General features: G+C 36.5%; 1 protein-coding gene across 2 annotated transcripts in view; it reads right to left on the bottom strand.

Annotated features, from left to right (window-relative positions):
- Positions 1-27,234, bottom strand: part of TBC1D15 (TBC1 domain family member 15) — a 78,813-nt gene that overhangs the window by 46,467 nt on the left and 5,112 nt on the right. For both annotated transcript variants that reach the window (XM_069081942.1, XM_069081943.1), the window contains exons 2-5: positions 13,833-13,931; positions 13,086-13,160; positions 10,431-10,569; positions 2,828-3,038 (exon numbers count right to left, since the gene is read on the bottom strand). In XM_069081942.1, the coding sequence (XP_068938043.1) occupies positions 2,828-3,038; positions 10,431-10,569; positions 13,086-13,160; positions 13,833-13,931 (524 nt within the window). The remainder of the gene's footprint in view (positions 1-2,827; positions 3,039-10,430; positions 10,570-13,085; positions 13,161-13,832; positions 13,932-27,234) is intronic.

Here is a 27,234-nt window from a genome sequence, read left to right as displayed (position 1 = left end):
AAATTATAGATAATATTCGGAATGGTACTAACAAAACAAAGTATATAACTGATAATAAGAATATTATTTTCTGGAGGGTAAAAAAGATAACTGGGAGATGACTATTTCAGACTTTCTCTGATCTATTAATCAAAGTTTGCAGAAAAGAGGCCATGTTACCCTCCCCAAGGTTACCCAGCTACAAGTTTCACTCCACCTTCATAAGACAGAAGCACATGACCAAAAAGAAGGATAACACCAAGGGCCTTTTCAAAAAAGCAAGTTCAAGGACCAATTCCCTTTCCATCTATCTAACATACAAAAAATTTTAGAAAGTATAGTACCACTAGTCATCAAGAAAAGATCAAATCATGTGTGTGTATAATATGTGTGTATATCATATATATGCTGTGTGTATGTACACACATATGTACACACACATTTCCTCTCTCTAAGAAGGCATAAAATATTCTATTATATTTTATAAGACTTCAAATAAACAAATGATTAAAATATTGAAAATTATGACACCAAATCCGGGCTCACATACTCAGCACCACACCCAGAAATAACTGGCCATGTAACTTTGAGCAAGTTACTTAACCCTGATCGCTTTTTTAAAAATTTAAAAAAAAAGAAAATTATGACACTGAAAGATAATGCCCAGCTATTCAGAAAACCTGGAAAATAAAGGTTACTCACTCTCCAAGAGAAACTATAGTTTCATTATCATATATCAGTCTTAAAATTTAAATTCTATGTTTCCAAACTGTCTCAAGGAAAAAATCCAACAAATGACAAATACCAAAGTAAATTCTGCAAGTCAGTATATTAAGTTATTGTCTGTAGCATACAATCAATTAATCAACAAGCATTTATTAAGCGATTACTATGTGCCAAATGCTGAGTTAGTCACTGGTGATATAAGAAAAATTAAACAATCTCTACTTAGAAGGAATTTATATTCTAAAATTTAATGTGTTATCTTGCCCTTGATTAAAAACCCTAGAAGGAACCTTAGACGTCATCAATCCATCTAGCTCATTTTACTGATGAGAAAACTAAGGCCCTGGCAGGGGAGAAGATTTGCCCAGTTTACAGAGCAAGCAGCAGAGCTTGGATCTCACCCTAGATCTTCGACTCCCAAATCTGTGCTCTTCCTACTAGATCGCACTGCTATATAACTATAGGAAAGTCATCTATAAAATGGTAATTATAATAATTTCATTACCGGTCACATAAGGATTGTGCAAAAGTGCTTTGTAAACCCTTAAAGTGCTATGTAGAAGTGGGTTATTTAAAACCAAAATAGCACGTCTTATCTCTATGCCAAAGACCCTAAAGTATTTCTTTAATCTGAATTATTAAAATAGCTGCTTCTCTTCAATATCGTTACATCTCCTAAGGTATGATTCTAAACAGAAAAAAGCAATTTTAGTTATTTTGGCACCTTTTCCCATAAATGACCTAAAGGGAGAGTAACAAATAAATATTATGCATTAATAGTAATGGCTAATTGCTAATATTTATAAAGGCAGCTAAGAGGTACAGTGGATAAGAGTGCCAGGCACAGGGGTTTTCCAGTATAAAAAACAGCTATGACAAAACTTCTACTTAAAACCAGAGTTACTAAGGGCACTAAGAGGTTAAGTGACTTGTCCAGGGTCAGATAACTATGATGTATCAAACTGAACTTTAACTCAGGTCTTCCAGCCTCCTAAGATGGTTCTTTCTGTTACCCCTTTTCTACTTCTGCTAAATTGAAGAAACTAAAGATATAAATGGGCCAATAACATTGCCTTTATCAGTATAAACAGAAGAAATAAAATTTTCCCTCATAAGATCTCCCATGTTTATACATGTCAATGCCTAATATTCAAGCTCCTGCTCACCCTAATCATTTTATGTATTAAATTAATAATGATAAAGAGTTCTTACTGACAAGGAACAGAAGAGTATGGCAGAAAGATACTGGACTGGAATCAGAAAAAGGCTGGGTTTGAATCCCACCTCTACAATTTGCTGGCTTTGGGAGAGTCATCAAATCTTTCTAAACCTTGGTTTCTTTGTTTATAAAATGAAAATAATAACTGTACTAGCCACACTATAGCATTATTTTAAGGATCAAATGAAATGATGTTTTAAAATCACAATACTAAAATATCAATTATTAATTCCCAGGTTCTAGAATAGACCTATGTTATACCAGTACTTCTTATCTCTCTAGTCCCCCTCCTCTGCCCTGTCTAGTTCCAAGCTCAGGCATCACCTCACTCATGAATTCTAACTCAAAGGTGTTGACCACATCTGACTTCTTTGCCACTAACAATATTGGTGTTATGAAAGGAGTTATCTCAGCCTCTGATGGTAAACAATGTTAGAGAAAGTTGTTATTTACAGTTCAGGTACTAATAGAGATTATATAAATTATTTCTAGACCCATATAATCCTATGACAAGGTTCTACTGTAAGGATTAATAGGTTATATCTCACATTGAAAACTTTGGTATTCTAGTCCCTTTATAAAAGTGAGTTTAAGATGTCAAGTTTAATAAAAAAGGCATAATAAATAATAGCAAATTCAATAAGCTATAGCACTGCAGTTTAGTCACAGTAAACAGTGCTCTTCTTTTAAGGTTTTATTTTAACATCATTAAGTTAATAAGCATAAAACTACAAACTTAACATATTGAAGATATGATTAATGACTAACATCAAGGTCACAGGGGAAAAGAATACAGCAGTGCTTAGGCAACACAGACTTCAGATAATAAAAAGTGAGAATACTTCAGCCTATAATTATTACAAGAGCCCAATGTGAAAAGATATAAAATAATGTAATACTTACTCACACAATACCACATATTTTTCAAGAGATTCAATCAGTAGTTTGCTATCTCCATGATGAAAATGAAGAGCAGGGAGAACGACGTCATCCTTTAGACAGAATACCAAATAAGACCAGCCCATACCCTCTTTGTTCTGCTTGATTGACTTCAGGTCTGTCAAACTGAACAGGAATGACCATTTGCTTTTCCCATTCGTATGACTTGGAGCATCTTAAAAACAAAAAATCACGCCAAGATATTTTGTTCACCTTTTTAAAAAAGGTATTAATCACCCACCTCATGACTGCCTAATACAAATGTTCTGCACCTTTCTGCATTACAACAAGAACATCTATGCTTTCCCACCTGGAGTGCCTAGTGCAGGATATTCACTCTTATGTCATTTTTTATAGTGATTGCTCCAGGACGAAAGCATTCAAAATGTATTCTTCCTTGTTTCAAATGATTTCCTCTCCTCTTCATATTCTACAAAGTCACCCTTAAGCTAGGGTAATATGTGCACATCTGTTGCTGGCACACTGGCAAATCATGAAGTCCTAACCTGGAATTAAGATTCCTTAATTCCTTGAGAGTAACCACAATGAATAATAATGGTTAGTACGAAATACACACACACACACACACACACACACACACACACACACACACTCAAAAGTGAAGATACATATACAAAGAGGAGTGATAAAGGGTACAGGCAGGCAAATGACTGAACCTGGGCTGGGTTCTAGTACATGTTCTATCATTAATTAACTATATGACTTTGGGAAAGTCACAACCTCTCTGGCCTCAGTATCCTTTATCTAGAAAAGGTGGAGTTTGATCATAAAAGCCTTTGTAACTCTAAAACTATTATCCTATCATAAAACATGACACTACTCCCTCACCTCAAATTTACACATGTATTACTAAACAGAAAGGTCTGAAAAACACTTAAGTAGGACAAAAATTGCAACACATACATGTATATACATGATTAAATACACAGCTTTAAATATTTATCAATACAGAAGTACTAGGAAATATATTAATTTACCTTCTAATTTTGATTTTTGTTGTGAGATAACTTGTTATATTAAACTTATTTTAAATCACTGTGATTTTATGAAAAGTTTGAGAAAGTATGGATGAAAAAAGCATTAAGTACTTACTATGTGTCAAGCACTGTGCTAAATGCCAGGGATACAAAAAGAAAGGTAAGACAGTCCCTGCTCTCAAAGAACTCACATATTGGTATTCACATATGTTGATGGCAATAATATATAAGACAGTTCAGCTGCTGGGCCTATGGAAAGGCCCTGAAGTCCTAACAGTTCAGTAGCAAAGAGACTGGAATGGTTCAGAGATGTCCTTAGGGGGAATCAAAGATCAGAGAGTATGCCAGGCATGTTTAATATGGAAAGACCCATGTGTACAGGAAACCCAGAGGTCTTAAGATGCAAATGGCAGGGCAGATGGTAAGGCTTATAATTCTTCTCTTGTAACAGAAATTCAAGATGAGGTGGTGGCTTCTTACTCTTCAGAGCGGTAGGAGCAACCATGACCAAAAGGTAGAAGGGTGTCAGTGTAGAGGGAGAAGAGGAAGGCAATGCAAGGAAAGTTGGGGGAAGAGTATACCTGGTACCAAATACTTTTTCTGGCTCTGTGGCACCTAGGTGAGCCATGGCGAAGGGGAATGAGGAGAAAGACTTCTCTGTAAGTAGTCGGTCCTATTTCTTCACACATAGTAAGGGCTTAATAAATGCTTTTTCATTCATTTATTCATTTTCTCTCAAAATTTTCATACCACTACAATGATATGAAAAGTTAGCAAATTATTAACTTTCACAATAAAATTATCAACTATAAATTAAAGAATTTTCTGATAGTGTCCTACTTGCAAAGTAATACTTGGTTTCATCTAGGAAATGAGAAAGGTGCAAATGACATAAAAAGTATCTGATATTCAAAAATGTCTCTTACTAATATGTGAAACAATAAATCGAGACCCTAATCCAAAACATGTGAAACAGATGCATAAATGTGACCCTGACAGAAGAATTTTCTAATAGTTGTTTGGTTTGTAAATACTCTCCCCACACACACCAAAATAAGCACTCAATTGAGCCTTTAAGAAAGCACACATACAATGTGCCAGGCTTGAAGGAAAGTCTTATCTTTTCTTACTCTTAATAAATGATATAACTAAAAAATAACCTCATATTATTTCATACAAATTTATTATTTCAATATCTCAATTTCAAGAAATAAAATATTGATAAAAAAAGAAAAATCTTGTTATTCAACTTAAAAAAAAAAAAACCAAATGTTACCTGCTTTAAGGCTGTTGTCTTGGTCTAGACTCAAAAACTGATATTCATCTTATTTGAATAAAAGTCTTAATTTTATTAATTATTCATGTTAAAAGTCTTTAAAGACCTGCCAGAATTTGCTTACCTCTGACAATGCTTTGCAGGGCTCTAGGTCACTTCTACTTCACAATAAGGCACAAGAAGCCTTTGGCAGAGGTTTATGTACTTCTTATATTTTAACTTATATCTGTGTTTCTCTACTACCCCTAATCCTAAATCTAATCCTTCTGCACCTTTTACATTATTCTTTTTCATATTCTCCAAAACTTTGTTCCAATAATCACTCCTTCCATCTCACAAGTCTTCACACTCCCTCTCCACTGCTGTGTTTCCATCTGCCTACCAACATAATCAGGTCCCTCCAATCCTACAGAATCCTTCCTTTGGTTCTAGCAGCCCATCCAGCTGTTTTTCTATCAATAACCTCCATTTTACTGCTAAACTTTCTGAATAACGCACCTAAACCTGGTATCTATATTTTCTCATGACCTACTCTCTTTTCAGTCTGCTACCTGACTTCCACTCTCAATTACTGTCCTGAAAAAAAAAAAACAACAATAATCTCCTTATCGGAGAATCCAACAGCCCTTTCTACAGTCTTCTTGCTCCCCAATATCTTGACACTGCTGACAATTCTTTATTTCTAGACACCTTCTCCTTACTTGGCTTGAAAGATCACTCTCTCCAGCTTCTCTTACATCTCTAACTACTCCACCTCCTTTGAGATTCTCACATTATTCCCAGTTCCTTAGTTGGAGTGTGGTTCAAATTTCTGTCCTTTTTTCTCTTCTCTCTACACACTTTCCCTGGGCAATCCAATTCATTCTCATTGCTTCAACTACTAAGTTCCATATAAATGACTCCCAAATTCATATTTGCAGTCTTGATTCCTCTTCTTATCTCCAGACATATATTCCAACTTCCTACAGGTGTTTTCTACCTAGTTGTGCCATTAGCACCTGAAATGTGAACTGTCCAAAACCAAGCATTTTCTGTTTAAATTCACTGTTCTATTTCTGTCAGTGACAATCGTTCATGTTCAAAACTCAGGTGTTCTAGTTTAGCCTCTCAAATCCAAACAGATGCTAAATTCTACTAATCGCACCTCTCTAGCACTTTTCTATTTGTCCATACCTCTCTATTCACACAATCATTCTAATTCAGGGCCCCATTACCATGGACCTAGGGCTATGGCTTTTACTTCTTCTCTACTCTAATAGAGCCTTTATACCAAGGCCAAATAATCTTTCTTTATGAATATATCTGGTCATGTCATTTTTATGCTCAAAAATCCTCTTAAGTAAGCTCCTGAGTACCTACCGAAGTTTAACTCCTTTGTCTGACTTTCACAGGTCTTCACAAACTGGTACCAACTTAGTTTTGCAGTCTCGTTCAATACTACTGTCCTCCAATCAATCAACAAGCAATCATTAAGCACCAACCAAACCATGACTACTGTTTCCCAAATATGCTCTCCATCCAACTTATTTCTGTGCCTTTGTTCATGTGATCCCCTGTATCTATGATGACTCCCTCTTCTGTATCATCTAATCTTAACTTAAATGACCTATCTTCCATGAAGCCTTCATTGCTTTCTCCTACTGGTAGTGCTTTCTCCCCTTCATATAGTATGTTACTTTGCACTGATGATATGCCATAGATGTTAAAAGTCATCTAGTCTAACCTTCTTGTTTTGCATAGGAGAAAACTCAGGTGCAGGTAGTCTAAGTGATTTGCCCAGAGTCAGAGAGGTTAAATTCCAGAGGTATAATTTCAACACAGGTCCTCTGCTTCTTGAGCTATTACTATTTTCACTGTATCACACTGCTTCCATTTTAGTTATCTGCATATGTGACAACCCCTACTAAACTGTATATACCATGAGATGAGAAACTACAATTACCTAAACTCTGGAAATTCCCCAACATCTAACACAGTGCTCACAGTGGGAACTTCAATAAATGTTTCTTGAATTTGCTAGCTAAACTGAATGAACCAATGGGTAGTAATCCTAAGAATATCAGAAACGCTAAGTGCCATCTATTCTATAGTTAACATAAGAAAACTCCTGGAGAGTCAAGATGAAATCCATAAATATTCTTATGCACAAAAGCAGACACACTGTAAAATTCCCATAATTTTCATCGACCTGGAGAGAATTCAGACAATGCCATCCTCCAGAAAGACCAATATGTCACCAAATTATGGCTTCATCACACTGACTTAACTAGCCTAATTTCCAAGGCCATAGTCTAAGTTGTAGATACATAGGTAACAATTTCACATAATTTTATTTGAAAAGTACTTATAATAGAACACAGGGCATAATAAAGGAAATCCGCCTACCCTCTCCCAATAAGTTAATATCACCTCTTTGTAAATGAAAGTGTGAAGGAAAGGGTTAACAAACATTGAAAATCTAAATTATTAAGATTCACTTTTAAAAGATAGTCAGTGACGTCAAAATAACAAAAAGAAGCTAAAGTAGTGGATAATACTTTTAAACTCATAAATCTCCAAAAGGATATTCATTCAAACTAAGGAAATAAGGCTAAATTAGAAATATATTGTTTTATAACCAGATAATGTGAAGAATTTACTTCATGCTTGAGCAATATAATTTTAAGTTGGCTTATTTCCCTAGTTAACAGAAAAAAGACAGAAGATGTAATATAGAAAAAATGCTTTGTTACATTTCATTATATTAAATTAGGAGGGAAAGAAGAATAGGAGAAACAGTTAAGTATTAGCAAAGCACAAGGTCAATAGAAAAATAAATCTGTAACCTAGCATAAAAGAAAACTGATAGTACTCTCAAGATCATAATTTTTCTTGCTTTTCCTATGAAGAGAACCTGAAAAAAAGTAATTGTTTTTCTTTTCCCTTTGCTGCTACTATAGAAATAGGTAGAGAAACACTGGTAATTATATGCAATGTACTTAATATGTCAACTACTCTATGTGACATTCTTAAGAACTGACATGGGAAAAAAAATAGGGTTTTGTGTATCTCCAAAGAAAATTAAGGTGAACAGGAAAAAACCAGATCTTCACTTTTAGCAATTTTATATTTATTGATTCATTTTATGTGAAAAAGAATGATTAGTGTTATCAACCCTCAACCCAACCTACCATTTAGCTATTTTTATACAAGGTCTCAACCTTTACTAATTGCAGAATAAAGGCCACTCCTATTGTACATACCACTGCAATACTTAAATGGTATTTTCCTAAATTATACATCTAATAAAAAACTAGCCTAACTGTATTAATCTCAAATCTATTTAAAACTGTTCCCTTCTTTTCCTGAATTGAGAAATAATGATAATAATGGCTGCCTTGTTTTAAACAGTCTTTATTTTTAGCTTCTCACAAGGGCTATCAAAAATAGTCAACATTTTAAAACACTACTTAATTTCATATATATAACTAATTCCTATGATATGGTTCAGAGGGGCCTTTATTATCTCATGGATCACATACCAAAATCCTACTCTGTTGTGTTTTCTCGGGATTCCAAAGTTCTAGTTGATAGTTTCCTCCTGCATTTGAGGTAGAATGCTGTAAGACTACATATAAGAGCTGCAATATCACAGATAATATTCCTAATTTCTCTAAACAAGAGCTTGACTATCACCCAAGAGTTTTAAATTCTTAATTACAAAAAACATTTTCATCAGAAATAATTTTGTCTGCACTATGACTAACAAATTCGATTCCACAATCCATGTAAAAAAATCCTACTAATTTCTTAATATTTACTAAATGTACATTCACAAATATATAGCAAGACTGTCTCAGCTAGGATCTAGTCAGCTTATTCATGATCTGAATAATGAAAGAGGTAAAAAAAAAAAACAACTCATAAAATCTTAACTGCTGCCTTGAAAATAATATAAACAAGAAAAAAAGCACTGTACATGCCAGACAGAGCCTGGAGCTGGAATTCAAATCCAGCCTCAGATGTTTACTAGTTATGTGACCCCAGGCAAGTCACTTAACCTTGTTTGCCTCAGTTTCCTCATCTGTAAAATAAGTTTGGGAAGGAAAGGACAAACCACTCCAGTATCTTTGCCAAGAAAAGCCCAAATGGGTTGACAGTCAGAAACAATTAGTATGACTGAACAACTTAAGTTAAAAAAAAAAAAACACAACAACTCATTCTTTTAAAACTAAGGGTCTTCATAGCATAAACTACTGACTAATGCATTGGTTAGTTTTGCTGAATTGTTTTCCACAACCCCCTCCTCCTGATTTCTTATTGCTACAAAGGAAGGTTGTTTTAAAAATGAAAGTAAACAGCAAGTAAGAGCACTGGCTCCAGTGTCGGGATGACCTGGATCAAATCTGGGCTCAGACACTTAGCACCACACCCAGAAATAACTGGCCGTGTAACCTTGAGCAAGTTACTTAACCCTGATGGCTTTAAAAAAAAAAAAAAAAGATATAGTATCATAAAATTTAAAGCTAAAAGAGATAACAGAGGTCATCTAGGCCAATGCCCTTGATTTTACAGCTAAACAAACTCCAAAGAAAGGCTAAATGACTTTCCCAGGGTCACAGAGCTAAGTTAAATCAAGCTGAACCCAATTCTTACTGATAGCCCAGAATTCTATGTCATCCTACCTCCAAACGTTATTTAAAAAATTTATAAATAAAGGGGGGGATTGTTCAGGTATAATAACCTAGACAACCAGTAAGGTGCCTTCTAACTCTTAGTGTGGTTCTGCAAATTTTAGAAAACAAGATTTTTAACTGTGCTTTGCCAGATCATTATATTAAATAGACATCACACAATTTATTCTAAGACAAAAATGTTAGATTACTAGTTTTACTAGTTTTGTTTTGCTTTTCTTTAGTATATAAGAAAACTTACTTCACACAGATAATAATAGAGAGGTACAATAAAAAATACAGTGAGAGTACAATATACTACTGCAATAGTACCTTCCATCTCCCCCAGTATGCTAATTAATGCAAAGCTACTACATAATTATGATCATAGTTTTATTCTAATGGATTTTTAAAAGTAAAACAAGTGAGACCCAAAAAACCCCGAAAATTTCTGTAATTATTATATATGCACTTCTAAAACATGATACAGATAAATTTCTATAATTGTAGTCCTGGTGAGGGGACTAATAAAAACACCTAACCCTTTTGGCCTAAGTAACATATTCATCCTTTAAATTTCCAAATAAAGAGTATTAAAGTATATGTTTCTGTAAATAAGTTTTGAAAGAATTCATTTATACCTCCATTAGTATGTGGTTTCTTTTTAAATGAAACTGTGTTGACCATGTCCCACTCCGCTTCATAACTAGTCAGATGTTCCGATCCCCGACGAACTCTCTCTTTAGGGGTCTGAGTCCACTCCACAACTGAACTGGAATCCTAAAATAATTTATAAATGTTTATACCAGAGTTTAATTTCAATCCATAAAACCTATTAACACAGAAAAAATACTAATAGTAATTGTTATTATTAAAATTCATATGGAGCTTTATGGTTATAAGTTTCCTCAGCTTCAAAATGAGGAGAGTGGATTGGTGATATAATTACTTCCAGCTCTCAATACTATAATCCTCCTTCATAACCTGCATTTCAGAACAGAATCTTCCCCCGATTTCTCTCACCAACCAGCCATTCCTATAACATCTTTATCAGTGGTTCTTTTACAAACTTATGCCTCTAACAGCAAGAGCTGTCTAACTCTCCATTCTTTGCTTCTTGGTTTTCTTACTATCAATCAAGGCCATGAAGAACTGGATCTGGAATCAGAAGACCTGCCCCTGAGTTCTCAGGTCTAACACTTATTAGCCACATGACTCAGGATAAGTCACTTAATCTGAGCCTGAGTTTCCTCATGTGTAAAAGAGTGATAAAAAATACATATACTACTTACCTGATGTAAATAAAATGCCTTGAAAATTATTCAATCACTATATATATGAGCTATTAAGATTAACCTGGAACTTACAGACCTACTCCTATAATATGTCTCAGATTCAACACTACAATTCAAATTATGGTAAAGAATGATTTATTTTCCCCATGTTTTTACTGCAATAAAATGTGATCATCTTTTGTCCTAAGCCAAACCCAGACCTCATATTATTCTTCAGTGCTTTTCCTTGTCCTTACAAGGTACAACTTTTCTTTTTTTTTTTTTTGGCTTTTTGGAGGGCAGTTGGGGTTAAGTAACTTGCCCAAGGTCACACAGCTAGTTTTGTGTGTGTGTGTTTGGGTGTTAAGTGTCCTCTGAGTCAGGAACTGAATTTGGGTCCTCCTGACTCTGGGGCCAGCACTTTACTCACTGTGCCACCTAGCCACCCCTAACAGGGGCATTTTTTTTCTTTTTTTTGCTTTTTGGAGGGCAATTCGGGTTAAGTGACTTGCCCAAGGTCACACGGCTTGTAAGTGTTAAGTGTCTAAGGCCGAATTTGAACTTGGGTCCTCCCAACTTCAGGGCTGGTGTTCTACTCATTGCATCACCTAGCCACCCCTCCTTACAAAGTACACCAAATAAGTTGCCAGATCCTCTCCAATGCAGTATCAACACATTCACATTCAAATCTTACCTGATTTTTAAGTTTTCAAGAGAATCTCTATCTCTTGCCTCAACCTCTTTCAAACTACTTTCACATTACTCTCAAAGTCATTATTTCTGTTTCTCAGTCTCCTTTTAAAGCTCAATGACAGATTAATAACACCCTATTAGTCTGCCATTCATACTGTGCTCCAAAAACTCTGCACATGGGTATCCTGAATTACCTTACTTTCTCTGTTCCTCGTCTCCTAGCTTGCCATTTCAACTTATCTCAAGTAGATCTGCTCAAGTTTTTATTCTGTTTGTCCTGTATCATGTACAAAATGCATCAATATGTCTACATTAAGAATCATTTGGTGGCGGCCAGGTAGCACAGCGAGTAAGAGCACTGGCTCCAGTGTTAGGATGACCTGGGGATCAAATCTGGGCTCAGATATTTAGCACCACACCCAGAAATAACTGGCCGTGTAACCTTGAGCAAGTTACTTAACCCCGATTGCTTAAAAAAAAAAAAAAAGAATTGTTGGGACCTATCTTTAACCCCACTGCTGCACTCTTAAAACTTCTGGATCTGCCCTGAAGCTAAACTTTCTTTTTTGTGTTGTTTCCCTCAATTAGAGTGTGAATTCTTTGAGAGCAGGGACTGACTTGCTTTTCCTATTTGTATTCCCAGTGCTCATTATAATGTTTGGCACACTGGCACATAGCATGTGCTCATGCTTTGTTATTCATTCTTTCATTCATTTGCCTTCAACTGTAAACCCCCTATAAGGCCTATGAAATCCTCTACCTGTACATTCCTTAGCATAATACCAAATAGTATTCAGAGATACTACAGAAATATAACATGCAGAAAAGAAGCAAAATTTTAACTTACAGAAATATTTGAGGCCTTTCTATGTGCAAAGCACTGTTCTAGGTTCTGATTCAAACCCATTAGAGTCCTCCCATGGAAATTTAATGATTTTTGATGACAATGAAAGCAGTAATTTAAAAAAAAAATGAAAAGGGGAGGTTAAGAATAAGTGAAAAACAAAGGCATGGAGGAAAAGGAAAGGAGAGAAAAAGACAATAAAAGTAAAGGAAAACAAGGAAGTGAAAAGTGTTAAATATAAATAAGGCACAGTGGAACTGAAAAATGGGAGGAAAGAAGCAAAGAATTAACAAATATTATAAAAAGGTGCACAATTAATGAATAAGAATGGGAAAAGATGGCAAATATACTACAGGCTGGATATAAAAGATCTAAAAAGAAACTGAAAATAAGAAGCAATATGTAACAAACTAGACAGTAAGAAAATAAGGATTCATTTTCTCTCTTATAAAATGGGAAATGTTTATGCAATTTTTCTTAAATACCTTTCCAGCATAAAGAATACTAGAAGAATCTAATGTATCATCCAATGGCCTCCAGTCCACTATTACATCTGTATCCTACAAAACATAAGTTATATACTGTTAATATTTGTTACATAGTTCATTCTCTATAAAACTGTAACTTATTAACAGCTCTAGTCAAATATTTTAACATTTAATAGGACTAAAGAAAAATTCTGATGTTTAAGAAATGCTTTAAACAAAATCTCTGAAATTGCCTACCTTTAATTATGGAAAAATTTATAGTTTTACGTTAAATAATAGTTGTTGGAAGAAATTTTGCCTTTTTCATTAAAAAACTAAAATGAAATCTAGTTTGAAAACATGTTTAATAGGATACACTGTGCCAATTTTAAAATATAAACACAGGCCACTAATTGAACCTTTAGAAAAGTTAGTCTTTTCATTGTCTGATGTTCCACTAGCTTATCAAACTGACTTCAAAGACCCCATTCATTTTAAATTCAAGACTGTCCAAATACAAGATTTTCAGGGAGACTATGGTGCCTAAGAATACTAAGGATAATTTATTCTTAAGCAGATATAGGGCACTGAGCTCTACCAGTAAGGAGAGGGTCCCGTACCAATGGGCTTTGGGACTTGGATTATATACATCAGTTAACTTCACTTGTCAATCCCATCTGTGACATTTGGCAAAAATTTTCTAATATTTTTATGGAAGCTAACCATAACAAATTTTTGCAAAATACTTTTTTACTGGATTTATACCTTTTCTAGGACACGTAATATTCCTGAAATCAAACTGTCTTGATCATTGATCTTCCCACAAGATGAATGAATAAATACACCCTCCTGTTCATATATAATCTGTAATTTAAAAAAAAGAAAAGATTTATTTTTATTTATATCAATAAATATTTCAAACATAAACCTATAAGAAGTGTTCTTATATTATCTGGGTAGATAGCAGATTATGCTTATTACAAAGTTTAATATTTAAAGAGCATCCTAAAGCTTGAATGTTAACAGAGTAACAATAACAAAATTCTGATAAATGCTGTGCTTCTCTATTACCAGGTTTTTACTAAAACTGCATGAGCAACAAATCTCTAAGATATAAAATAGTTAGAGAACACATGATAAAATTTGCAAACATCAAGGCATTTGAGGATATGGCTAGGTTGTGACTTGTACTGGTAAAGTAAGTATCTATACCTGAGCGATCAAAAATCTGTTATAATATCAAAATAAAAATTATGGATTTTCAGTCAAGATGGTTGGCTAAATGGAGGCAAACAGCTTACTCCATATACTTACTCCAACAAAAAAATCTATGAGAAACTACAAAAAATTATTTCATCCATGACAGAACTTCACAAAAATACTAAAAAGCCCATGAGCAATAAAAAAGGAGGGTTTGCCACCAAAAACCAATGCCAGCACAAGCAAACAAGATGGAATTCACTTAAGATAACCTGAGAAGGACCAGGAACATATGTAACCAGCAGGACTTGTAGTCATGGGTAGTAGCAAAACCTGAGAGTTCCCATAAGAAAGCCCAATGGTGTTTGAAAACCCACAATGTGAACCCTACAAGTCATAGCAAAGGTAGTGGAAGGGGGCTGACATGAATCCCAAGGTCCAGAGGTCTTAAGCATGATATTCTAAGGGATTCTGTGCTTTGAACTTCAAAGAACCAGTAGGGCCTAAAACTCACTAGTGTTCAGAACCTAGGCACACTTTGGGGAGGTAGAGGCCAGTGCAAGAATCTAAAAGACCCTGCTAAAGGATCAAACAAAGCAAATCATCCAAAAGGGAACAAAGCCTAGCCCTGTCACAAATTCAGAAACTAAGGTTGAAGATAGGAGTAAACAGAAGACACTGAACAACTTTAAAACATTACTTTCACAACAACGGCAAGCAGACACACATAGGGGAAAAATGGATTTTCCATAAGGACTACATGAATACCTTAGAAGAATGAAAAGATAAAAAATTAAGTAAAAGATCTGAAGGAAAGAATTACAAGATTAAACAGCTTAAATCAGAAAGTGGTAAACCAGACTCCCTCAAAAAAATTAGAATAAACCAAAAAGAAAGTAATGCCTCCAAGACAGAGTAAGAAGTATATAACAAAACCAGAAGGTTAAAAATTTGAAGAAAATATAAAAGTTCTACTATCAAAGACAAGTGACCTAGAAAAAAGGTCAAGAAGAGTAATTCAAGAATCATCAGACTAGCTGAATGAACGCCCCCCCCAAAAAAAACCAAGATACTTTATTTCAAAAAGTCATAAATTAAAACCACCCACAACTATTAAAACCAGAAGGCAAAGGAAATATAGAAAGAATCCACCAATCACTCCTGAAAGAATCCCTGGAATATGATAGCCAAGCATCCAGAAGGAAGCAATTCAAGATCCAAATTACCATTGTCAGGATCATGAAAGATCTGGTAGCATCTACAACAAACAGGAGGCTCTGGAATATGTTACAAAAGGCAAGGAATAAGCTTACGACTAAGAATAACTTGCCCCGAAAAACTTGAGTATAATCCTACAGGGGGAGAATAAAATAAAGGACTTTCAAAGCATTCCTGATGAAAAGACCAGAGGTGAGTAGCCATTTTGAAAGGCCAGATAAAAGATGAACTCCTCTGACTTTTAAAGCTCTAAGTCTTGGGCAGCTACATGGTGCACTGAATAGAGCACCAGCCCTGAAGTCAGGAGGACCTGAGTTCAAATTTGACCTCGGACACTTAACACTGACTAGCCGTGCAACCTTGGACAAATCACTTAACCCCAACTGCCCTACCTTCCCAGCCCTCCAAAAAGCAAAAATTAAATGAAAAATAAAGCTCTACGTCTCAACCTGGTCCCAATTTATCTTTCCATCCTCACCATTGTCTTTCTCCTATCAAGCTCTAAATCCAGCTACATGGTTCTTCTGTCTGTTCCTCATTCACCACACTCCATCAGTAATCTCTGTGCCTTTTCACTAGTCCTCCTCCCCCAGAGCTGAAATGCACTCTCTTCCTTAGCTTCACTTCACAGAGTAGCTCAGGCACCACCTTCTACACAAAGTCTTCCTAATCCCCCAAATGCTAGAGTATTAGGGTGCTCTCTCTCTCCCCCAAAATTACCCTATTTATAACTGTTCTGTAATATATGTGTAATGTGTTGTTCAGTCATTTCAGTTGTGTCCAACTCCTCATGACCCCATTTGGGGTTTTCTTGGCAAAGATACTGAAGTAATTTGCCATTCCCTTCTCCAGCTCACTTTACAGATGAGGAAACTGAGGCAAACAGGGCTACGTGACTTCCCTGGTGTCAAACGACTAGTGTTTGAGGACAGATTTGAACTCAGGTCTTCCTGACTCTAGGTCTGGCTCTCTATCCACTGTACCACCTAGCTGCCCGTATATTTCATATATGCTGTATACTTATCTAGGTACTTGTCACCCTTTAGAATGTAAACTCACTGCAAGTAGGGATTATTTGTATCCCCCAGGGAATTGCATGGTACCTGGGATACTGAAGGCATTTAATACTTGCTTAAATGAAATACAATAAAGTTATGCAAATAACAGAAAACTCTGGAACATGAATCTAGAACTGGAAGGGTACCTGAAAGGTCATCTAGTCCAATAATCCTCTCATCTTACAGTTAAGGAAACTACAAAATTACTGAAATTGAATATTAGAAAAGAATAAAGAATTACCTAGGCCCCAAAGAAAAGATATGAAAGAATACTTTCCCCTTCCCCCTTGGTGGAGGGAGAATCTACAAAATCTGGAATATTGCAGTTGGATTTTGGTGATTTTTTTTAAGTTATTCATTTTAAGAGATATCTCAGAGGGAAGGGAAAGAAGAAAAGGGAAACAATGAAATCCAGGTGATATAAACCAGATATCAGTAATTGTTTTTGAAAAATGAGTCACTAGTCAATGAGCTAGGGATTAGGTACTGTGATAAGCACTGGGGAGATGAAAATGAAAACAGCTCCTAACCTCATGGAACTGACATTCTAATGTCTAAAGACAACACATAAATAACTAGGTACATGTTATAAAGAGGGTAGACAAAAAGCAGTCTGAGTGCAACTAGGGGGACTTCAAAGAAAGGCCTCCTGCAGAAGGAAGGACATGAGCTATCTTGAAAAAAGTCAGGGAAACCAAGCTACAGAGGTGATGGTACAAACTATGGGGTATAGCCAGCACAAAGACATGACACAAGGAAATGGAGTATCCTGTTTGAGGTTCTCCGAGTAGGACAGTGTAAGTGAGTTGTACTATGTGTGGAAGATAAAGAAGTTATGAAGACATTAAAATTCTAAACAGAGAAGTTTATATCCAGAGACAACAGGGAACTGTTAATAAACTGGAGTTTATTAAGTGGGGGCGTGGGGTCTACATGGTCAGACCTATGCTTTAGAAGCCATTGTAAAGCCACTCAAGGAGAGCTCTTCTACCTTCTTCACTCTGGTCACAGATAAAAAGCTGGCACTTCTCTTGGCCAAGGCCAATTCTGCTACAAGCACACCTGATCCAACCCCATCCAGATTGGAGAAATTGCTTCCACTATCACCCTCCCTCTTATCTGCAATCTCTCCCTATGTCTTGGTTCCTTCCTTGCTGCCTACAAACATGCCCAGTGTCTCCTCCATCCTTATATAAAGGTGTAGTCAAAACCACCCTACCACACTCCACTTCAGCCTGATACCTTAACTAGGTGAGAACACATCTCAAATTAATCAATCAAAAGACCTTAATTACACCTGGGGTTGTTAATCTGGGATCCATAACACTAACATTTTGGTACCTGCATTTCAATAAAATTGGTTTGTTTGTAATCATATTTTTATTATTTATTATTATTATTTCATTATTTGTAATCATGTTTTATTTTATGCATTTTAAAATATTATTTTGGGAAGAAATATGTAGTCTTCACCAGACTTCCAAAGGGGTCCTCGAAACAAAAAAAGATTAAGAATCTTCACCTTACACAAAGTGCAAAAAGTCTTTTAAAACCATCTGATGAAGTGAAATGACACAAGACAAGAGGTCTGTTCCAACTGGCTGTGGAATTTCATTACACCCTCTGGGTCTTCTATGAAAGCAAAGAGTTAGCTGGAATGGGAGACTTTTTCTAGAAACGATTGTGGTTTTCTATCAGATTCCCGAAGAAGAACCACTTTGTGGGGTGGAGGTGGGGGTGGGAGATAGAGGGGGGTGTCAGTTTCAGGCGTGGTCAGTTCTCCTTTCCCTTGAGCAGAGGAAGACCCTCCAGCTCTAAAGGGTCCAGGGAACACTGGACTTCCCATCTTCCCACTGCTGTCCTTGTCCTGGATGGTGTTCCCAAATGTATTGGCAGTAGTGTCTGCACTGGGAGCTATGGAGAGACTATACTCAAAAGCTCTACAAGGAACCTAGCAACAAAACTATACAAGGTCTAAGATGAACTTCTTGAGGACCCTATAAATGGAAGAAAAGGACTTCAAGAAACCAGGAGCTGGTTATTAGTTACCCCTATGCCACATACATTCTCTAAGCTTGACCCCACTATTCTCTGGATTCTGTCTGTACTCATGGGAAGAGTATGAAATAGACATTGAGGGGATGTTTTATACCAAATATTCTTATTGTACCACCTTAATAGATATCGTTCTAAAAGCTACTCAAGACTCAATAACTAAATAATTCTTAATTATCTCAGAGGACACCAGCAGCAGCTCAAGTCAGTGGAATTAATGAAGCACTCAATCCCTCTTAACCTCTAGGGTACTGCTAGAACTGTAAGTCAAAGATGTAGCCAAGCTCTTGGGACTCAACTCCTCTGTTGGAATGGAAGTTGGAATAAGGATTCCTGGTGTTTATATGTGCTAAAATTAATAACAATAACAATAATTATGATGATGACAACGAAAACAATGATTATAATGAAGATGATATATAAGCACAATTATATAGTGCTTTATGGTTTCAAAGTTCTTTTTTACCAATAAATATGACCTCACTTTACCCTCAACAACCCTGGGGTGTAGATGCTAGTATCTTTATTTCACAGATGAAGAAATTGAGGCAGACAAAGCTTAAATGACTTATCCAGGGTCACAAAGTACCTGGAACTAGATTTGAGCTCAGGTCTTCCTGACTACAGATTCAGCACTCTGTCCACCTTAGATGTCTCCCTCAAAAAATCATTTGATCCTACATCCCCAGCTAGCTTTCTGTATTTCTCCACCTCTTCCTGATAAATTCCTTGGTCAAGCTGGTCTCAACTTCCTCTCCTCTCACTACTTTCTAAAACCCTCTATAATCTGGCTTCCAATCTCATTATATAACTGAAGTTGCCCACCCCAAACTTACCAATGATCGCTTAATTGCCAAATCTAATGACCCTTTCTCAAGTCTACTGGACCCTTCACATTTGATCCTATTGATGACTTTCTCATCCTGAATACCCTGTCCTCTCTTGGTTTCAGGAACATGATCTCTCCTGGATCTCTTCCTACGTCCTTAATCTCATTTACTAACTCTTTACGCAGGTCATGCCCCAAAGAGCTGCCCTGACACCTCTTCTGTTTTCACTGTATAACAGACATGCACAATTTGTAAACTTCTATAGGCCACAGACAGGTTAGACTAGAGACTACTGACGATGGTTGGTTGCTGTGGGTCACATGACAAACAGGAGAGTGCCCAGTGGCAATCAAAATCCTTTGGCAGCTGCAGCAGCTGCAATAGGTTTGGGGGTGGTATGTTGTGCAGGTCTGCTCTATACTATCTCACTTGGTGATATCAATAGCTCCTGTTCATTCAAATACCTTCTGCATCTGATTCTCGGATCTATTTCTCTACTGACCTAAACTTGCATCTCCAACCGCCTAGTGGACATCTCAAACAAGATGTCCCACAGACATCTTAAATTCATTATATCCAAACTGACCTTATCAGCTTTCCAAAAACCCCTCCTCTTTTCTTAACTATTCCCAACAAGAGCACCGACATTCTCCCAGTCATTCAGTCTCACAACCTCAGAGTCATCCTCAACTCCAAATTCTCTTCTCACCACCACCTCCATCTAATCCGCTGCCAAGTGTGTCTGGTCTACCTTTCCAATATCTCTAGTATACTCCCTTCTCTCATCTGACACTGCCACCACCGTGGTGCCCTTCTCTCACCTTACACCTAGACTACTGCAACAGCCAACAAGTTGGCCTCCTGGCCTCCAAGTTACCTCAAGTCTCTACCACTTCCAGTATATCATCCATCTAGTTAGCAAAGTGATCTTTATAACAAAGCAGTTCATATCCCCCCCCTATTCAATAAACTCCAGTGGTTCCCTATTACCTCTAACATGACATATAAAAAGCTCTAACTTTTAATAAAACTCTTCACTACCTGGCTCCTCATTAGCTTCCAAACTATTTTACACCTTTTTTCACACCTTCTACAGTCTATGATTCAGTGACTCTGGCCTCCTTCTTGTTCCTATAAGACACCCATCTCCATATTCGACCCAATTTCACTGACTCTCACATGCCTGGAACTGTCACTCTCAAAACCTTAAATTAGTGTTATCCTGAATTCCTTACTTTCACCACATATCTTAATCATTGCTAAATACTGTCAATTCTACCTTCATAAAATCTCTCACATCTGTCCCTGTAGGAGCAAAACCATAATGCCCCCAACCTGATAGTAAGTTGTCCTAACTTGTCAATAGAAGTCAGTGAATTCACTCTCAAGACTTGCTTGCCTCAGGTTTCCAAAGGCTTCAATATCGTTCCCTGGTTCCCTAAGTATTAAATAGCTACAAAAGCTATCTCATGCTTGCTTGCCAGACAAATTACTAAGACTAAGTAAATCTTTTCTTAACTGTTGAATGACCTAGATCTATCACATTTTACTCGAATACCTAACCAACTATCAGGAGATAGGCCTAAATCAGGCCCAGTACAAGAACAATCCCCTTCTTTCTACCCATAGAGTCACAAATCTAGTTCAGGCCCTCATCACCTCCCCACCTGCACTACTGCAACAATTTTCTAACTAACTGATCTTCCTGGCTAAAGTCTCATCCAGCTCCAATAAATCCTCTCCTCAGCTGCCAAAAGAATGTGAGATCCTCCCTGAGAGTGAAGACTGTCTTGTTTCTTTTATTTTGTAAATCTGGCACTTGGCACAGTGCCTAACACAGATTAAGTGATTAACAAATGATTCTTCATTCATTTGATGTACTATACTAAGTATGACAACAGTAACAAATGCAGCAGAAAAGTAAAAGGTTGAAGACAGATCTACAATCTTATGAAGAAATATCTCCCTACTACTCTAGTCTAATCCATCTTCCACTATTCAGCTGCCAAAGTGATTTTTCTAAATATGGTTCCAGCTACATCATACACATTGCTACCCTCCTCAGTAAACTGAGTAGCTCCCTCTCACCTCCAGGATAAAATTCAAAGTCCTCTGTCAGATATTTAAAGCACTTCATAACCTAGCCCCTTCCTACTTTTCCAGTCATCTTATACTTTATTCCCCTCCATGCAACTATGCTGGCCTACTCATTCTTCAAATACCACATTCCATCCCCATCTCCATGCCTTTGCCTGGGCTCTCTCACCCATGCCTGGAACAATGTCCCTCCTCACTCTTCTCCCTCTTTGTTTTTTTTGCCTTCCTTCAAGATTCAGCTCAAATCTCACTTTATAGAGGACAAGGTCTTTTCTGGTAACCCCCAACTACAAGTGTCTTCCCCTCTCAGGTTACCTTCTATCTACTCTGTACACATTTTGCATATATCTTGTTACTTAATCCCAGCGAGATTAAGTTAGACTGCTAAAAACTAAAACAGATATTTAGAGCTCTGAAAGATGACCCAATGATAAGAAAGACAATTTGCACTCATACATTCATAGTTCCTACTCCACCCTCCAAAATGAAGTAGTAGGAGAAACAAATAACTGAGGTGGTAACAACCACTACTATCAGTATTCTAGATCAACAATTTATAAGGTAAAAGATTTGAGCTCTAAATAAGGAATAACTAACAATTAGAAATGGTCTCAAACTGTACAGGACTACCTTATAAGGTAGAAGTGAGATCCCTGTAATTAGAAGTATTCAAAAGTTCTTTCACTCTTTCTCATTTCAATACTCTGATAAAGCTAAGATTAAACTAATGTGATTCCTGTAACTGCAAATATCACAACCCACCCATGCTTTCTCAATCTGTATTTTTTGTCCCTGTACTTCCATAAATCTTCCAGAGATAATCAACCCATCTCACCAGGGGCCTTCCTTGACATCTTTTAATATTTTGTGGTTCACAAATATTAAATGTTAAACATCTACCATAATCCCCTGAGATATGAGCTAGTTCTTTGCCTTAAAAGACAGTAAAACTGTCCTTGAGATTTGATTGGCTCTGGGAACTACGGTTCAGGCCACAGTCTGGACTTCCTGGTCACTTAAATACCACAAATATGGAAGAGCTCCCGGAAGGCCCTGAGGGCTGACAGGAGAACCACTATGGGCAACATTCCCCCTGCAGAGAAGCTGCACTCAGCTAAGGCAACCCCATACCCTCAACTAAATATGCTTTGCCTGGCCTAGTCAAGTGAACCTTTTTGTTAACTGCTGGACAGACAAGTGTCTCATTTCTTTCCAATTTCAACCTGAGATTACTTGCTCCGGCCTACTCTTCCAATACAACACTCAAGGCTATTATCATCTCTTCTTTTCCTGCCATAACTGCCCCATCTTCTTTTCAGGTCATACACATCCTTGATAACATTTTTTTCCAAACATGCAAGTTATCACCAGTAATAAGATGCAACATATACATATAGCCACAATGAGTCTTTTGCCCTCTGGATCATCTGCAATTTAAATTCTTCTACAACCATGGGCCCAGAAACAAAGTCTATGTCTAGTCTTTATTCTCATAGGCTCATCACTACACGGGTAACCACGATGTAAGTTCTTTGAGCCAAAGCAACTCACAAAAATAACTGTTGACAGAAAGAGGTCCAGTCTACACCAAAATATTTATAGCAGCACTTTTTGTAGTAAATAGACCTGGAAGCAAACTAATATCCACTGGGTGGGAGGAAGGCTAAAGATGTTACAGTATACTAATTTAATGTAGTATTATTGTAATGTAAGAAATAAATGAATCTAAATGCAAGGAAGCATGGGGAGACATACAAACTAGTGTAATGTGAATTAACAGGAAATATCATGCACAACAACTACAACAAAGGTAATTTTTTTTTAATTGAAAGTGAACATACTATAATAATGTAAGTTTTGCACTCAGTAAGAGATACCAATGAGAACACACCTCCCCTTCCTTCTTTGCAGTCATGGGGACACAATGAATGTGGAACACTGCATATACCGTTAGACCAAATGTACTGGTTAGTTCTTCTGGACTATCTTTTTCCTCTTTCTTTTTTTTTATTTCTTATTATAAAGGATGGCTCCCTGTCATAAAAGAAAGGAAGGGACATATAAAGAAGTGAGAGGATGTGAAAACAAAGATATAAATAAAAATGTTTATGTGTCTACTGAGTCCAGGGGTATTACACTTCTGAATCAAGAAGTACCTACACTGAGGAAATCAGCAGTCAACTGCATCATTAAGTAGATAGAAGAAAGTTGATGAAAGAAAGAAGTTAGTATGAAGAGTTTTAAGAGACCTGAAGCACCACAATAAAAACTTGAGAACCATTTCAAAATCCTCTAATTTAGCCAGGACGTTAAGGCAAGCACCCAGTTTGATATAAATGGAAGATATTTTCCCAAAAAAAAGGTCTATAAAGAAATTTCTTCCTTTACAATCAACTGTAAAAAGTGCAGTCTCTTAAGCTCTTCTATACTCTGCATCCGAAAGCATACTCTCACAGTGTCAAATGGATGAGCCGTTAGCACAACTGCAGAGCCAAAAACAAATCTTGCTAAGAGGTCCAAATCAGCTGAATGCCACAGGTGGTCCTCCCAGGTTTCTACCATGATACATTTTCATCTCCTCCAAATTCTAGATTGTCCTTCACTAACACTTTTTCTACATCCCCCCATCCAACTCCAAGAATGACAAAGGCACTTGAAGTTTCTGTTGTTTTATTTTTCCTGTCATCTCTCCCTGGATGGGTGGGGACTTACTTTCCAAAAGAAAATGGAAGAGAAACCCCACAATCAAAATGCCCCTATCATGAACGTTGCTGCTTCTTCCTCTCACTTAGGACAAGAGGATGTAGGTGGAGAGTGTGAGAAGATGGTTCCTTCAATGTGTCCTTTTTTCCTCCACTCCAAACAGTCTGAATTTAGCGCACCTTCCCATTCCCACCCCCACCCCCATTCTAAGTCTCTATTACAATCTCAGGTCAACTTTTACAGTATGAATTTTGGCCACCCCAGAAAGTGTCTCCCATTTATAACATCTGTCCCTAGGAAATTAACTGCCCTCCTCACCTGAACTAATAACACAGAGAGACTATATATAATCAATTAATGTTACACAAGTGAAAAATATGTCTATACTTTAAAATACAAAATACAGAACAAAAAAATCATGCTGCCTTGCTAAACCATAAATCTTTGTAAATGCTTGTTCTCTTGAAACCATAAAGCTACATTGTATATAATAGTAAAGACTGCTCTAAAATGTTCCCACAATTAATGTATCTATATTTTTTCATTATAAGTATACATTAGGTTTTCAAAAACTAAGAATGCAGTGAAAACACTAAAATATAAAACAAGCCTAACAAGTTTAAATCACTGGCTCAAATCTCTCTGCAAACATTGACACACAAGAATCCACATTCCTGAACTTCACCAATTAAAACCAAGTAGTAATACGTAATTTGATACTAAAAAAGTGTTTCAGTATCTAAAGAGAATAACTAGATAAGGAAAAGACTATCAAAAAATCTTCTTTGTTTTTTAAAGAAACAGCCATTAGTTAAAATAAGATCTCAGCTAACTGGTATCTAGACTTCTGGAACAGTTCCAAACCCAAGAACAATACTAACAAAGTCTCCAGGATGTACAGCCACAAGGAACATAAAAGAAAAATGTAGAGAACTAAGGATGTGCTATGATAAGGTTAGTGATGCAAAATAGTCAACCTATTTCCCCCCCAAAAAAGTATTAGAGAAATGATAGTAGAGACAACTAAGTGGAAAATCAAATGAACTGTGGTACAAGCATACAGAGAAAAATGAAACTTACATGAACTGATGCAGGAAAAAGTATACACAATGTCTACAACAATGTAAAAATGAAGAGAACAATAACAAAGAAAACCTCATGCTGTATTATTATAATGATGAAGCTTGGTCCTTAAAAAGCAATGAAAAGGGGGCGGCCAGGTAGCACAGCGAGTAAGAGCAGCGGCTCCAGTGTTGAGAACACCTGGAGATCGAATCCCGGGCTCAGAGACTTAGCACCCACCCAGAAACACCTGGCCGTGTAACCTTGAGCAAGTTACTTAACCCCAATTTCTTAGGGGCGGCCAGGTGGCTCAGCGAGTAAGAGCACCGGCTCCAGTGTCGGGATGACCTGGATCAAATCCGGGCTCAGATACTCAGCACCACACCCAGAAATAATAACTGGCCGTGTAACCTTGAGCAAGTTACTTAACCCCAATTGCTTAAAAAAAAAAAAAAAAATGAAAAAAATTCACCTCCCTTCCTTGGAGGGTAGCTAAGGCCATAGAACACTGCATATATTGTCAGGCCCAGTGAATGTACTGGTTGATTTGCTGAACTGATTTTTATCTTTTTTATTCTTTGTTACAATGGATAGGGGTAGAAGGGAGATAGAGAACAATACATTTATAAGTAAAGGTGATATAAAAAAAGATAGTAAAATTTGTAAAATATGAAAGCACAGAGGAGAGCAAAGAGAACTGTGGATCAAAAAAGAGGCAGATTAAAAGTAAAAGTTAATGTTTACTTGCTTCAAGCCAAGCAGCAAAGTACAGATACTGAATGAAAAGAGTGTCAAACAAAAAGTTACCTTTGTATGGAACAGGAAAATTCGGTTATCTGTAATGGTCAATACACTATCCCCCAAGGACAGTTTGGTGTCAAGTATAAGATGAACTAACCAGTAGTACAGTTAGTTACTAGCTTGGGAAGATAGTCACTGTAAAAGTTGAGTTGTAGAATCATAGAATCCTAGAGTGAGAAGTGCACCTCAGAGATCATCAATACCTATGCAGAGTAAATCTACATCATCACCACCAGGCTTCACCTTAAGACAGAGAACTTGACTCTCAAAACATAGCCTATACATTTTTAAGAATTCTAAATGTTAGTGAATTTTCCAAATTTTTTTCAAAATTCCAACTATTCCAAATTTTTCAGAATTTTTCAAGTAATGGTAAATAGCACTGTACTAATGTCAATGGAACACTACAAATCTATCTCAGTGAGATCCATAATTATTTGGAAGAGACCAATATAACCATCCACACTGACAAAACAAATTGGATGAAAAATATATTCTCTCTTCTCCCAATTATTACAATCCAACTGAAAAAAGCAGATTTTGCCCAGCACTGGGGAAAAGGAGAAAGGAAAGAACAGGAAGAGTCAATCAATCATAGTAGATAGAAAGCTGAACTCAAAGTGACAAAAGACCTGTTTTAAGGCCCTCTAAGACTAAGTTACCAAACTGCCTATAAACAGAAATTTTCTCACTAGGAATTCTATATACCAATAAAATCACAGACCCAGATAGATGAACAATTAGCTGAACCCAAAATTAACTAAGATATAAAGCTATATCACATAATAATAAACTATTTGATGTTTTAAATGATCCTAAGCTACTTGTTGCTTCAAAAGACTAGTCTTTAACACCAATATTCTCCTATTTGACTCAAGAAAAACCACTACCTTCAGAAAGTTAGGAAGATCAATCAAGTTAATATATGTAAAGCACTTGTTAAACCTTAAAACACTATGTAGATATTCGACTATTAAGATTAGAACAACAGAAATTGCAGGTAACCCAACAGGCAAAAACAAAGATCCATGTCTAATCACCAAGGTAGAAAAAACAGTAACTGGATTACTACAGCAGCAATGTAACACAAGGCTACATAAAGAGAGAGAAAATTACCTATTGGGTAATGGGAAAATGGGAAGT

This window comes from Petaurus breviceps, unplaced genomic scaffold (assembly GCF_028583685.1).
Source record: "Petaurus breviceps papuanus isolate PSGF00001 unplaced genomic scaffold, PetGlider_PUasm1.0 156, whole genome shotgun sequence".
NCBI classification, from domain to species: Eukaryota; Metazoa; Chordata; class Mammalia; order Diprotodontia; family Petauridae; genus Petaurus; species Petaurus breviceps.
Note: the sequence above shows the minus strand (reverse complement) of the source record. Positions and strands in the feature narration are given on the sequence as shown.